Below are 15,171 nucleotides of genomic sequence, written 5' to 3'. Positions count from 1 at the left end.
TCGGAGGGACTTCTTTAAGAAGAAAAAACATGTATCAAAAACAAGAATAAAGAACAATAACAACTACATTCCTATCAATAAGTACCTCAAATGAAAAAGAATTACGTGCTCCAACTAAAAGATAGAGTAGATGAGTGGACAGGAAAACAAGACCCCTACATACTAACTACAAGAAACTCAATTCAGTTTAAAAGACACACACAGATTAAAAGGAAGGAGTTGGAAAAGATAATGCTTTGATGGACCCAGAAGGTATCTAAGTCAGACAGAGAAAGATAAAGACTATATGATTTCATTTATAGGTGGAATCTAAGGAATAAAATGGACAAATGAATCAAAAACAGACACACAAATATAGTAGACAATTGAAGACAGACAGAGGGGAGGGAGCTTGGGGGGCTGGGAGAATGGGGTGCAGGGTTAAAGAAGTACAAATCAGTAGCTGATGGATGGTCACAGGGATGGGGAGCATGGCATAGGGAATGCAGTTAGCATTAATACGTTGGCTAGGTAGGGGGTTAGGAGAGGGAGGGAGCAATTGGAGGATCGTTTTATGAACTATATAGATGTCTAACCAATGTACTGTATATTTGAAACTAATTAAAATTTAAAAATTAAAATATATATATATATATATCTATTAGAAGCAAATGTGCCACTCTTGAAAAAGTTCTAGAATAATCATAATAATAGCAATAATTTTACTAAGAGCAGTAACTAATATAATATAGGTACTATCTAAATTCTTTACACTGTTTATCTGCAATCATAGTCCCAAAAGATAAGTATTTTGCCCATTGTTAAGATTAGGACACTAGGGTTCAGATCAGCAAATGATACCTAACTGGGAAGTGGCAGAGCAAGGATTCAAACCTCATCTGCCTAAACCTGAGCCTAACTGGCCAGTGGACTTGGCTGGCTGCCCGGAAGCAGTCACTCCATGCACCCTCCCCTGTAGCTTGCCCTCAGTCCTACCACATTTTGCCAACACCTCTTCAGTAACTTCTTTCCAACCATCTGATCTGATTGTGAGGCTGTGCTCTATAGGACCCCGACTGGTCAGAGAGAGAACATGACTGCAAGCAGTGGCCTCACCAGGGCCCTACTCAGTCTTTAGGGCCTTTTCAGCTGTGCTTCTTTCCTGCAGTTTCCCTGATTACCCCAGGTATCCAGTAGTAGCCTCATCAGCATCCCAAGCAGGGATGTCTTGTTTCTCTCATGGAGCCACAAGCTCTTGGGGACAGGGACTATGGCTTCTGTTTCTTGGATGCCTCCCTTCACTCTCCCCATCTGCCCTGTCAGGTGCTGGTACAGGGCTTCAGAGAGGGCAGTGGTTTCAGTCATATACACTGCCTTTCCCATAAGTATGCAGGAAAAAAAAAAAAAAAAGAGGCTCCAACAGAGCCACAGGACTTCAGTCTACATGGTCAAATGGCCACGCACTCACCTGGGATCCCCAGCCACCCTTGGGCCTCACTTCAGAGCAATCAGAATGCCTTCTCCTTCCCTACCCAGTCCCACAGGTCCAGCCCACCCTTGCCATACCTGGCTGCCAGACACAGGGGCCTCTCCCTGGACTCCTTGCCTCCAGCCTCTCTGCCTAAGACCCTTAGCACTACAAGTTGAGCTTTCAAGCTGACTGACATGGCAAGAGTCTGCCTTAAACCTCTAAGGCTGTTTCCCTAATGTCTGGGGAAGGAAGACTGGGGAGAAATTCCAAAAGCTCCACAGGCCCCCAAGGCTGGAATCCCTCTCAGGCCCCAACTACAAACCCACACTGGGGCCACAAGGGCCAACTCGCTGAACCCTAAGTCTCTGTACTCCCCCGGGGCCACCCTGCTGCTCCCCACACCAATGTCCACCCGCCCTTCCCTCTTTCTACCTGGTGAGACCCTACACATCCCTAAAGGCTCAGTTCCCTGGGTCGGATTCGTCACTTTCTCCCACATGTCCCAGTAGTGCTCTACTTGTGGTCACTGGATGCCTCCAGGTGTCCCTCACTCACCCCAAACACCAGGCCTGACTTCAATATCTTCAAAATGAGATCGAGATCAGAGGCAGTGAGACCTGGCCACAAATATAAAATAAATTATACCCCCCCCCCCCGCCAACACACACACCAATGATAAATGGTTCTATTAGCAAACCAGATTGTTAAACTCCGATATAACAGAACGCAGGAAACTGGGGCCCATCCATTCTCCCTCCGGCGCATACTGAGTTGTAAATAGGTTATTTTGTGTGTAAATAACACATTAAAACACAGCATTAGCTGTGTTTTTTGATAGAGAGGAAATTGTTACAAATAAATAATTCCGGACAGGAATGTAAAATAAGCCAGATTTAATAGTGCATGCCTGGTGCAGTCGTGTTAAACATGCTAAAATGATAAACCCCAGAATATACTAATAGTAAACTATGCACTGACATCAAAGTAATGAGGCTGTATTTTTACCAAGCTTTAGAAATGCTAAAATTAGTTTTGACAGAACCAAACATCAGAAAAATGTTTCTGACATAAACACTGTCAATTTGGGGAGCTGGAGTTTGGGCCAGGAGGGGGAGAGGGCTGGGGGCAGCTGTGTCCCAGCCCATGGGCAGTTCCTAGGGAATCGTCTCTAGTCCCACTGGTATCACTAAGTTACCATTCGTACTCCTTGTCTCTGGACCTCAGTTTCCACATCTGTAAAAAGAAAAGATTCAAACTAGATGATGTCTAAAGCTTCTTCCAGTTTGATAAAGTCATCACTACTTACCCATGAGGGGTACATGCCAAGACCCCCAGTGGATGGCTGAAACTGCAAATAGCATTGAACCTTATAAATATTATGCTTTTTCCCATACATACATACTAATGATAAAGTTAAATTTATAAATTAGGCACAGCAAGAGATTAACAACAATAACTAATAATAAAATAAAATAATTAGAACTATATCCTGTAATAAAGATTATACGAACGTGGTCTCTCTCTCCAATAACCAATCAGATAACCCAAATGGCTACTAAGTGACTAACAGGCAGAGAACATGTATAGCGTGGAGATGCTAGACAAAAGGACCGTTCACATCTCAGGCAGGATGGAACAGGACAACACCAGATTTCATCACTCCACTCAGAACGACGCTCAATTTAAAACTTGTTTGCTTATTTTTAGAATTTTCCATTTAATATTTTCAGACTGAGGTTGACCGTGGGTAACTGAAACCACAGAAAGAGAAACCGCAGATAAAGGGGCAGGGGGCAGGGCGACTACTGTAATTGAGAATAACTTCAGAGCTTTTCCCAACGCTGCAATGGTTTAACATGTACAAGGAACCACAAGAAATGTGTCTGTCAGGCATGGCCAAGGGCCCAGAGAGAGAACAAGAGTAGGAGCCACAGCTCTGCCCTTGGTATTTTATTTTAGCCTGGTGTGGGCACAGCTTGCCAGCTCACGTGCGCCAGCCAGAAAACACAGCGATGTGGGTCTCAAGGGCAAACGTGTGGGTCAGCCGCCACAGCCAGACAGGGGAGCCAGGCCAGGGCAGAGGCTGTCTCCCTGAGCACCAACCCTGAGCTGAGCCTCAAACACTGCACGGGGCACGGAGAGGCTGTCATGGTAGGGACAAGTGGGGCATCCCATCTGATTGTAGACGGCAGCTTTAAGTGGTGTTTAGGGCATGAGATCTCGGCGTCGTGCATGAGTCTATGATATGCAGGAGGAATGCTCACTCAGGCTTATGTCACTAACATTTACTTTGTCTCTATGCAGGCACCCTGCCAGCCACTCTACAGACACTCTCCTATTCCACCTCACCATAGTCAGAAATTATCTCCATTTTACAGACTTCAGAGAAGTGAACTGCCCTGTCCCAGAACACACAGCTAACAAGTGGGGAGCTGAAATGAACCCAGGTCTTTTCTGCTGTATTTTGCTATGGACCAAAAGGAGCCTCGAGCCCTCACCCTCCAGGACCCAAGCCTATGCCAAGGTGTCATCAAGAGTCATTCAAACTACCCAGATTATGCCCGGGTGGTCATACTACATCACGCTTCCTTGGTGTGCAAAGCTGTCAGAGGAAGCTGAGCTCTGCTCTCCGAAAAGTCTGGTAGGAACTAGCTGTTTAGTGCGGCCAGGCTGTTAAAACAAGCTTGGAAGCAGCATCCACAGCAATCCTGAAAATCACTTAGACAAGAAAAATTGCCCACTTAGTCACACTTGAGTGCACTTTGGGCCCAAGGCGAAAGTGTGTGGCTCTGGCCAAGCAGCTCAGGTAAGCCGAGGAGGCTGGCCCAGTTAGTAAGTGCCAGGGAACTCGGGACAAAAGCTGGGGCCAAGGAGCAGGCCAGTCCCAAATGACCCTGATGCCAGGGACCTCGGCACCAACAGAGGCAGCTGCCTGCACCAGCCCACCAAGCAAACACCTGGCATGATAGCATCAGATGCATCCCTTCATTCAACATTGATTTATCAGGTGTCTGCATTGCTTGGGGGGCGGGGGGGGATGGCACCCACACTGATAAACAAACAATGCTCTGCCATACGGTGTGGGGCAGGAGGTGGCACAGAAACAGAGAAGGCAAAGACACTAGGGTCTCGGAGGTAATGATCAATGTAGGACATGGTAAAGCCCATGTGTTCTGGGGAAATTTCCTAGCCCTGGGCATCTCAGCAAGGATGCTCACAGCCTGACTCATTTACATATTCTGGTATTTGCACAGCATTACAGGACAGATACATTTACCTCCCCACTAAGCAAAAATGAACCTCAAAGAAAATTTCAAAGAAGCCAGCAGGGGTGGCTGATATGAGTTTAGGGGGCATGGAGGCCTCCTGCAGCAAGGAACACTGTCCTTAGAGTTATGCAGTATCACCTCTCATTAATGCTTGGGTCATAATCACCTCCAGGGACCCAGTCCATACCTTGAGCCAGCTGTACCCAGTGACCTGGGAAGCCTGTTAGACATACACATGCCCAGGCCCCAGCCCAGGAGATTCTGTTTCTGCAGGTCTGGGGAAGCCTGGGAGTCTATGTTTATTACAGTCATCTCATGAAATTTCAAGGTGAGGCTAGCTTCGGTAACCTCTGGTTCCACTCTCCAGGGTATAAGGGAGAAGGCTGAGTTAAGGAGGCCAGAGATGTGCTAAGGGCACCTAGACAGGACAGCCTCTGGCACTGAGGAAAAGAAGGACTGGAACCCAGGTCTAATCTCCAGGCCAGTGCTCCCTCCACCTCTCAAGTGAGAAGACACCAGAAATCTGAGCTTCCTACCCACCTGTCTGGCCTCAAAGAGTCAGCTAGCAACAAGTAGCAGTGAAGAGGAGACTTTCTAAGTTATAGCCTATAGACTTAGAAAAGGAAAACTGGTAATAGTTGTTAAAGTAAATAGTTAAATTGGACCTCACATAGAGCTAATTCGCGCCCAGCGCACAACATGTGCTAACTCAAGTAATTATTACAATGCTATGGAGCAGGTTCTATTATTATGTCCATTTTACAGATGAGAAAAGTTAGGCACAGACCTGCCCAGGAGCAGCAGGGCTGGGCATTAACCAGGTGACCTGATTGCAGGTCTGGGCTGCTTCTTACTACTATTCGGCACTGAACAGCTATGAGGTATCCTACGCCGGACAGGTGGGAGCACATTATATGTCTTCTGTAACTTCTGCATAGCAGATCCATACATGATCCATACTTTACTTATGGAAAAACTCACCCTATCTCATGCAGCTAGAACACAGAGCCCCCAACACTTAGGAATGCATCAGAATCACCCCCAGCTTACTGGGTCCCACTCCCAGAAGCTCTGCTGCAGGAGGTCTGGAACAGGGCTCAAGAATTTGCATTTCTAATAATTCCCAGGGATGCTGATGCTGCCAATGGGGGACCATGCTGGGAGGGCCCTGACCCAGCACACAGTGTTGCTCAGCGTAAGAGTTAGGTGTTGGCACATCACAGGGTTTCTAAAGCCTGCGTGGCTATGTGACTTCAGAGACTAGCAAAGCTCACTGGATCAGACTCAGCTTGGAGTTTTATGGCTCCAGCCTTTCTGATTGTCCCAGCCCAGAAGCTTGGAGTGGCTGGGTTCCTGGTGCTTAGCTGAGACACACAGAGAGGTTCAGAAATATTTTTGGGGGGAAAAAATGCCACCGTTGAGGAGGAAAATAGGACAGTATTTGGGCAGCTTCAGTGTAAAGCAATGAGAAACATCTGAAGCAAATTGCCTTTAAAATTACACCATTTTAAAAATTAAAGGGGGGGAAAAAAACAACTCTAGGCCAAAATGTGTTTTTAAAACTTTATGGCCTCCAAAGTGTTAGCACAACAGCTAACAAGGCTGGGGAAAAACCTACCAGCCATAGTTTTGCCGTCAAGAGATGCTCCTGCCAGGTGATTCAACTAACCATTCCCCAGTCTGACCACAGTATGACTTTTCCCTTTGGTACAGCTGCCTCTGCTATGCAAAGGTGTTCGTGACACAGATCCTGGCTCAGGGAGGCAGCAACTCTGAGTGGAAACACCCAGCCCTAGCAGGTCCAGCCACATGATGCCTTAGGGAGGTCAAGTGACAGAGGCCAGCTGAGCCAGGTGACTTTCAAGGTCCCTCTGCAAATAAGTCACAGTCCCACAGATCTGGCTGTATAGAAGAGAGCAGGTGCTGTTAGCCCTTGGGCAGATGAGGGAGCTGAGGCACGACGACAGATGAGACCTGTCCAAGGCTGCTGTGCAGACTAGATGCTTACCATAGAGTACCTGTCAGTGAGCTGGGCTTCAAGGCCCAAATCACCCATGAACAACCTAAAATCACAATCTTAAAGCAAATACCAGAAAAAGACTCTCACCCAGAGAGGCAGCTGGTGGCCTAGGGCAATTCCCTTCCCCACCCCCACCTTCCACCTCCATCTTAAGTCTCATATCCAAAATGGAAGATGTTAAAGGAGAGGCTCAGGATCCAACTGCTCACGAATGAGACTTGCTTGCTGTTCCAACCTGATAGCAGGAGCTCTCGCCTGGGCTGTCCAAGCTTTGCCACTGGGGATGCCTGCTTCCATTACATCCCCTTGCCTCCCTCTGGACTCTCATGCTCTTGCTCATTCCTACTGTGCTTGAGATCAGTGTCTGTCAGGTACCTGAGTGAGGCTTCAGATGCTATCAGTCGCTCATAGCACCTCTGCCACCTTCAGCAGGCTGTAATAAAGATTCATTGTGATGAGATTATAAAGACTTTGGATAGCATCTGTCAAATGCCCTGACAACAATGAGGCCCCAAGAAGGGAATGGTTTGCCACTCTAGGACCCAGGGATGTTGTTAGAACTAGGACCCATGGGTGCCTTATGGGTTACACCACTGGGCCTCCATCACTCCATGGGCAGAATGCCATCATCACAGTCCACCAGCACAAGGGGACCTGCTCCGAGATGCCACTCTTGCTTTGCTCCCTACATGAACACCCACTCTCCCCTAACTAACTCCAGGAGGGTCCTTCCCCGATAGGCTACTCAGAGGGGGGCGGAGGGAGAGGAACCGTGAATAGGCACTCCAGCAGCAGCTGCACCCGACTCGAAAGCTCCAAGGACACAAGTCACCTGCACGGGGCAACTGGGGCAGGCAATGAGGGGAAGGAGGCCTGTGGGAGTGGGCAAGACAGTACACAGGGGTGAGGGTAGGAGTGGGGCAGAGCAGGATGGATGCCTCCACGGAGCTGCTACACTCCAAGTTATAGGCTCACTATCCACGTCCCTTCCCTAGATGGAGAACCCCTCAAGCCTCTGTCGTTATCACACCACTGGTGATAAACAGGTGTGATGCTAGAGGGGCTCCCCCTCTGTCCCCCAATTACTATCTAATTACTGCCTAAGTCTGTTCTCTGCTATGATGACACAGCAGTAAATTGTACCATGTGGCAGTTCATGATCCACTGATGGTTCCAGAGAGACAGACCCAGGCCCAGGCAGAAACAGCTGAGGGCCTGAGGCAGGCCCGAGCCAGAGACACACTGAGCCGGCTTGCCAGAGCTCCCTCAGGCCTAGACACTCATGCATCAGTGCATCAGGCAGGGAGACAGCTTGAGGAGGTGCCACAGGCCAGGGTAGGCCCTGACCCAGGGGAAGAAACAGACCATGTGCAGACACAGCCAAGCGAGGACTTGACTCCTACCCCCAGGCCTCCTCTCCCCTCATGTCTGGCTCTGGACACCACCCTTCGTGGGACTCCACCCTGGGCTTTGGCTCCTTCTTCTACCTGCCACTAACTCCTCCTCACAGAGAGAAGACCCAGAGAGCCTGTCTTCAAGGGGTGTCACCCAGGTCAGGAAATCAAACACCTGCCTCCCTGTGGAAGCACAAGGTGGTCCTTGGATATCCCTCTCCTGACCTGGGCCACACAGCCTAATAATGACCTCTAACTGAGAATCACAGGGAGGAATAAAAATAAATGTGGCAACAATGAACTAGAGGTCCTCCAGTTCACTCTGGGAGACACTGACTGCTACCCATTCTGAGTGTGGTTCCAATTCCCTGGGCTCTGGCCCCAAGCTGTGCTCAGCATGGCCTGTGGACAGCAGCAGCACCTGCATCATGAGCACTGGTTAGAAATGCAGAACCATAGCCCCGCCCGACTTACTGAATGGTGCAGTGCACTTGAACAGCCCCCCCATCGTGATCTCCATTCACATCAAAGTGTGAGATGCCGCCCACACTCACACACCCGCCCCACCCAAGGCAAGGCAGATTTCCTGCTGCTCCCGGGACTGTGCTCAGACAGCAAGAGCAACAGGGCATGACTAAATGCACTTGAATAAAAAGGGAAAGAAAAGAAATCTAAGTCTCTCCACTCCTCAGAGACAGAAATAGTTTTGTGGCCTCCAGATGGACTGCGCAGACACAAGGGGAGGTCTCGCCTTCCCGCCAAACTTTCCCACCGGGATGCTGGCACAGACCAGTGGAAACCGTAGAGTATTTCTCTTTGGGGCAGTAAAATGAGAGGCTGTGGCTCAGTGTAGTCCTTCTGTTATAATTAAGTTGGCCAGAAATTCACCTAAGGATACTAAATTCTGTACCTGACCCTTTAATTACAGCCAAAAGGGATCAGGAGACAATTACTTTCCAAAATAGTCCCTGGCGGGCCAGAGGCAAGAAAGAAGCAGAGTCTCTGGAACATCTCAGATGTGCCAACCGAACGCGTCAGCCACCACGGCCTCCCTTCACTTCCCTTTCCTCTCCAGCTCTCAGGCCCTCCTGCTGGAGTCTGAGTCAGGCCGGCCCCGGGGAACCTGGAGGCTGGGGGTGAGCAGACCTCTGGGAAAACCCGCAGACATCCGTCACAGTGCCTGGGATCCCCGTGAGCAGGGGTGCCCTCCTCTTCACCCGCCATAAACCCAGCATGCCTGCCCGATGACATCGGCCACCGGTCCAATTAAATCCTAACGGGCTAATGAAAAAGACCCCTGCTGCCCACCAAGTGTGCAAAACGGAAAGTACCTCCTTGGGCAGCTGCCGCCGCAGCTGCCGCCACCGTGGCCACCGCCAGGGCAGAGGCCTTCCTGCCCGGGTCGGGGAAAGCGGCGCCCTCCAGGATCGCGCTTTCGGCTTCCTTCTTCTCCGCGGCAGTGGCTGACGTGGACGTCTCCATCTTAGCCGCTCATAGTCCTGGGTGGCAGCCCTAAGGAGAAGACAAAGACACTCACCAGCGCTGCCCCCAGACCCAGCCGGGAACGCCGACCCAGATTCCCCGCCGCCGCGTGCGGCTGAAGCAACCAACTCAATTCTCTCATAATTGGGAAGGAGGGTTTAATTAATTTTGAGAATTATTAGTTCTGAGATTCATCTGGTCTTCTGAACGACCTCACGGACAACAGCTGCACATTTTCATTATCTTTTACTCCAGATTTTTAAAAACCTAAGCAACAAGTTCCTACTGCTGTGAGTAGTGAGTAGCAAAAAGAACTGCATTGAGAAATGAAGTGAGAATCACAGGCTTCTCCAAGTAGGAATCACAGAAAAATAAAATTGAGAGTGAAAGCGACTAAGGGGTCCTAAAAGAAAAGCCATTGTTTTCCAGTCCCTTCCCTGCTCACCAGCCTCTATCTTTCATTTATTCATGTGTATGTTCATTCACTCATTCATTCAACAAGTTTTTCCTAATTTATTCACTTGCACACACTTAGTCAATATAGTCTTAAGTCCCTATTCGGAAGCAGGCATCGTGCCTGGTGCTGAAGATACAACGCATGGAGTTTACATTCTACTTAAGAGATAGATAATAAATAAGGGAGGAAATAAATGTATATTCGGTTTCAGTTAGTGAGAGGTAACATGGAAGAGAAAAAAGAGTGGCAGATTCCAGCAGGGGAGGAGGGGCTTGCCTCGCTGAGGTCGGGATGGGACACCACACACCACAGGAAGGGCTCGGGAGGCCCAGGGCAGCCAGAGGGCAGAGGCCCAGTAGGGAGGAGGCTGGCTTATTTGAGGAGCAGCAAGGAGTTGGGTGGCCCTGGAGGGTTTTGAGTGGAGGGGGGACATGACACCACTCAGTGTAAAGGGGTCATTCTGCCATTGTGAGGAAAACAGATTTGGGGGGAGAGGCACTACTGCAGTGACCCAGGGAGGTACAATGGTGGCTTGGGTAAGGAGGCAGTGGTGGAACGTGGACGCACTCTGAAGGAAGAGAGGACAGAACTAGCTAGGGCTTGGATGTGGCTGTGATGGAGAGAGGCATTGTCGTGACTAAGGGAAGAGTCCCCAGGGATGCAGGGCACGGGCAACACTCCGTCTCCAGCTGGTAGTGGGTCACAGCAAGTGTTTTACTGATACGCTTCCTCACTTGCAGATACTGCTGATTCAGAATGTGTATCAAACATTAGAGAGTAGAAATTCGAAAGATTTTTTTTAAAAGACGGGGGATGTCAAAGATGGCTCCTAATTTTGACTGAGTACCTGGATGCATGGATGGTGGTGCCATTTGCACCTGGATGCATGGATGGTGGATGCACAGTAGGTGAGAAGTAGATTCGAGGGCAGAAATCAGGAGCTCAGTTTGGGCCATGTTAAGTTTGAGATGCCCATTAAGACGTGCAGAAACTGCTGAAATGCAGGTTAGTGCTCAGGGGGTAAAAGCGAGAGATGGGAAAATGGCAGCCACAGGGGCATTCCAACATTTTCAGGTCAGAAATAAAGAGGAGAAACCAACCAAGGAGAGTGAGCAGGAAAGGCCAATATGAGGAGGAGAGGAGGAGAAAGAAAACACACACCAGGAGAGTGTGGGGGTCCTAGAAGCCAACGCAAGAAAGAAAGAAATGCCTTAAAGAGGAGGAACAATCAGCTCCATCACAAGCTACTAGAGACTGAGAAGATAAGGCCTGAGAGCTGAGATGGTGTAGTCACATGGTGGTGACTAGGGCCCGGGTGGGGGTCAGGGAGAGAGTGGGAAGAAAGTGGAAATAGAGGCTATCTCTCAGGAACCTTTGCTGTAAAAGCAGCAAAAAAAAAAAAAAAGAGGGTGCGGGCAATAACTGGAGAGAGTCAAGGAGGTCTGTGGTGGCTGTTTCAGAGGGGAAGTAGACGGATTTTCGTGCCTGTGGGAAGGGAACGCTCTAGCAGAGAACTTGTGGATTGCAGCGTGGCAGGAACCAAAGGCAGTGACCACTTCCATCCCAGGGGCCTCAAGGTTAAATCTACATCTGCGGGCCCCAGAATTTCATTTTACTAAATTAGCATAGTACTCTGGTGTCCTTCCAAGTAGAAAGCTGGAGTCCATGAGAACAATAGGTGTGATGCATGAGAGATGGTCCACAGTCCTGCCGGCAAGCCAAGCAAACAGCCCAAGTTCTGAACCTCCTAGTTTTGTCTGCATGCACTGGCCCATACTCTTTCCACAATCTTTAAAAATCTGTCTCCAGAAAACCCGAGGCAGATGTGGGACAGAGAAGTCTTCTTGAGGATTTTGATGAGTTATGGGGTTTCCTTCGGCCTCAAGATTCAGGAATCACTGCCTGATCCTTAAAGCCTATTTGTATAATCTGTTTTTTAAGACTCTTTGAATAGCCCAGACCTCCACCTTCTCTGCTCCCTTAGCCTGGCCAAGGGAACTAATCCCCCTCTCAGCCACTTGAGCTGCACCTTGGGGTCACCTTCCTCCTTCCACCATTCTCCCCCCACATCTGATCGGCTACAACTGCCAACACTTCTCCAGTTCTGCCTCTCCCAGCTGGCTGCTCTGTACCAGGCATTCTTCCCTTCTGGGTGGGTCCTGGGTAACTTCTGCACCACTTGGTCCCCCTTCAAGTAGTTCTCTGCTCAAAAGCCAGGCACCTTCCTCAAAACCAAATCTCACTGTATCCCTCTCTTGACAAAGGCCTTGCTGAGGCCCCTTGACCTTCAGATAAAGTCTTCCTGTGTCTACCTGAGGCCTCCTCTTCCCACCTCCAATTCACACAAGCTCCCTTTTATGCTCCCAGGGATTCTGCTCGAATTACGCCACCCACCAGCAACTTTCTGTGTATGATAGAGTCCTACATTTCCTTCAAGATGCCATTCAGATGTCACCTCCTCCAGGAAGCCCTCCACTCCTCTCTAGTAATGATCACTTCCACTCCTGGACCCTTGCAGCAACCAGACACCCTCTTATTGTATTCGTCATCACCTCCAGGTCAGGAGCTGCTCCCCACTCAGGCTGGCATAAAACAGCTGCTCAGGAATGCCCGTCAAAGAGAGCTACAAGAGGACTTTTGTGGCAGGACATCACAGCTCTTAGAAATACAAGTGATTTTGTGAACAGCCTGAGTTTTCCTCCCAAGAGCTCAGGTGAAAAAATTTAGGCCCAACTTTGAAACACACCTTGAATTTGCAAGTAAAAACAAAAACCAAATTATCAGCTGGAACAACACAACTTTTTAATAAGTGTTTACCAGGTGCCAAATACTTTACCAATGTGATATCACTTAATCCTCACAATGTTTTCTAGAGAAAGATATCAGTGCTCAGAGAGGCTGAATAACTTGCCCAAAGATACTCTGGCCTTGAACTTGGGCTGTCTGGCCCCAAATGTGTGCCTTGAAACACCAGAGAGAGCTGTCCCTCCAGTGAGGATCCTGGAGTACAAAAGGACTTGTCCCAGAATTCCCTGGTAGGCTTTGAAGTAATTGAGTGTTGGGCCCCTCATTTATGGGGTGCATTGTGCCTGACAGAAGCGGTATTCGGCATGGCCTTGTCCTAGTGCCATCCTCAAGGTAGTGAGATCGGTGGATGTAGACTGCCGAGTCAAGGGCTGGCCAAAGGCTAAAGTTCTGTCTGGGGCTGCTTGCAAACACCATGGCCCTGCAGGTAGCACCTGTCTGCTGAGGCTAATCGGGGTGCGGCAGGGGAGGAGTGTGCAGTTGTACATTCATTCACTTTTATTCCTTAATTCTTTACTGACAAGCAGCTTCATACCTCACATCGCACTAGGCTGGGAGCTGGGTAGGCTCCACACCCACTTCCAAATGAATTGGGTGTCCCTCCCCTGAGTTTGGACCCACCCCCACCATCATGGCACCTCTTGCACAGCCTGGTCATAATATGCTATGCACCCATCTGGCTCCCTGCTCAACTGGGAACCCTCCAGGGAGGGCTGAGCCATGCAACCCTGGTTCCCCACGCCCAGCTGAGAAGGTGCTCAGGCCCCTTGCTGATGGGATGAGGTGGCACAGGGAACCAGGCCTGCATCTGGAAGGCATGGGGCTCAATGGACGAGAAACCAGCAGAGGACTCAAGGCACTCACAGGGTCACCACATGTGACCAAACCCAGGCTCCTGGGAGATGTCTTCAAATGCAGATGAGGAAACTGAGGCCAACAATTCAGAACCTTAAGACTTTAGCACTAGGGATGCCAAGGAAAGAAAGATGCTCAGGGATTGTGTCAATTTCTGTTAAGAGACAAAACAAGACTGGAAAGAAGAGTGAAAAAAAAGCTGTGGAGGTTCCTGGGGAACAGTGGCTGCAGCTCCCTCACGCCAACATCGCCACCCTGCCCTGCTGTGTTGTCAGAGTGATGTCATCATCCCTTAAAGAGGATTCTTACAGAGGAGGAAGTGAGCTGCCTGAGGCCGCTTTCCACAGAGGGAAAGAGCAGGTCTAGGGCCAGGTCCTCCGGCCTAAGGCTACCCCGAAGTCTCAAGGCAAGGCCACCAGAGGCCCAGGTAAACAGAGTATGGTGAGGAAAGCTATTTATTCAGATTCCCACTACCCAGACTGCTTTCTACAACCCAGGAGCAGATGTGCACACGGAAGCTCCTGGGGTTCCATGAGGGTCTGAGGGGAGCTGACGCAGCCAGGGGAGGCCCCTGCAGTGCCCCCACACCACAGGCTCCATCTTCTACAGATCAGCCACTGCCCTCCCCTCCCCTCCCCTCCCCTCCCAGGGGAAGAAGGCAGCAGACAGATCCGAGAGGCTGTGTAAATCATAGGAATTAGCAGGATTAGCGCAATTTCTGGGTAAACACCAGGCGCCGAGGGTCCCAGGCAGCCACTTTCACTCTCTGAAGTTCCACTGATCAGAGGCAGATGTCTCAGCCTCCTTGACAGCCTTACCTGGGCCCCCAGAGGCCACCTGGAGACAGCAGGGGGGCTGGGCTCAGGGTTCCCAGACCTCTCAGTTGGGGGTCCTGATGGTCTGTGCGGGGTATTTCCCACAGACTCCACAAAAGGCTGCAGGACAGGAGGGGCCTTCCAGCGGGAGGAGAGTCAGCACTCCAACTTTGCTCAGGACACTCACACTGCTCTAGCACATCCAAACAACTCACAAGAGGAGATGTGACCACACTTTTGGGGCTCTACTTAGGGAAGGAGAAGCATGGGCCCAGAGCCAGCAGGAGCCCCCTCTCCATCAGAGGACTGCGCACAAGTCACCTGCCCTTCTGGGCCTCGGCACCCCCTGGGGGCACCGGCAGCACCAAGAACCTCTGGAGGCATTCCTGGGCCTTCTCCTGGAGATTCTGATTCTATGGATCTAGGCGGAGGGTGGGGAACAAAATAGCCACATTTTTTAAAAGTCCCATGAATATTTCTGAATCACAGGCAGGTTTAAGAAAAACTGCATGGGGTGCTCATAAGGTCACTTCCAGACACCCTCGTGCAGAACAAATAATTTATAAGTTCCAATTACAACAAGCCTACATAACTTGAATGGAAAAAAAAATACATTTTTATCTT

General features: G+C 49.7%; 1 protein-coding gene across 2 annotated transcripts in view; it reads right to left on the bottom strand.

Moving 5' to 3' along the window:
- GLI2 (GLI family zinc finger 2) overlaps positions 1 to 15,171 on the bottom strand; it is a 239,832-nt gene that overhangs the window by 168,409 nt on the left and 56,252 nt on the right. The window contains exon 2 of one of the 2 annotated variants that reach the window (XM_036236014.1): positions 9,465 to 9,645. The exons of the other annotated variant lie outside the window; for it this stretch is intronic. Coding sequence (XP_036091907.1) covers positions 9,465 to 9,615 — 151 coding nt within the window. The 5' untranslated portion in view covers positions 9,616 to 9,645. The remainder of the gene's footprint in view (positions 1 to 9,464; positions 9,646 to 15,171) is intronic. 2 annotated transcript variants of the gene reach the window in all.

Source organism: Rousettus aegyptiacus, unplaced genomic scaffold, assembly GCF_014176215.1.
Source record: "Rousettus aegyptiacus isolate mRouAeg1 unplaced genomic scaffold, mRouAeg1.p scaffold_m13_p_2, whole genome shotgun sequence".
Lineage (NCBI taxonomy): Eukaryota > Metazoa > Chordata > Mammalia > Chiroptera > Pteropodidae > Rousettus > Rousettus aegyptiacus.
This window is presented reverse-complemented; position numbering and strand designations above follow the sequence as displayed.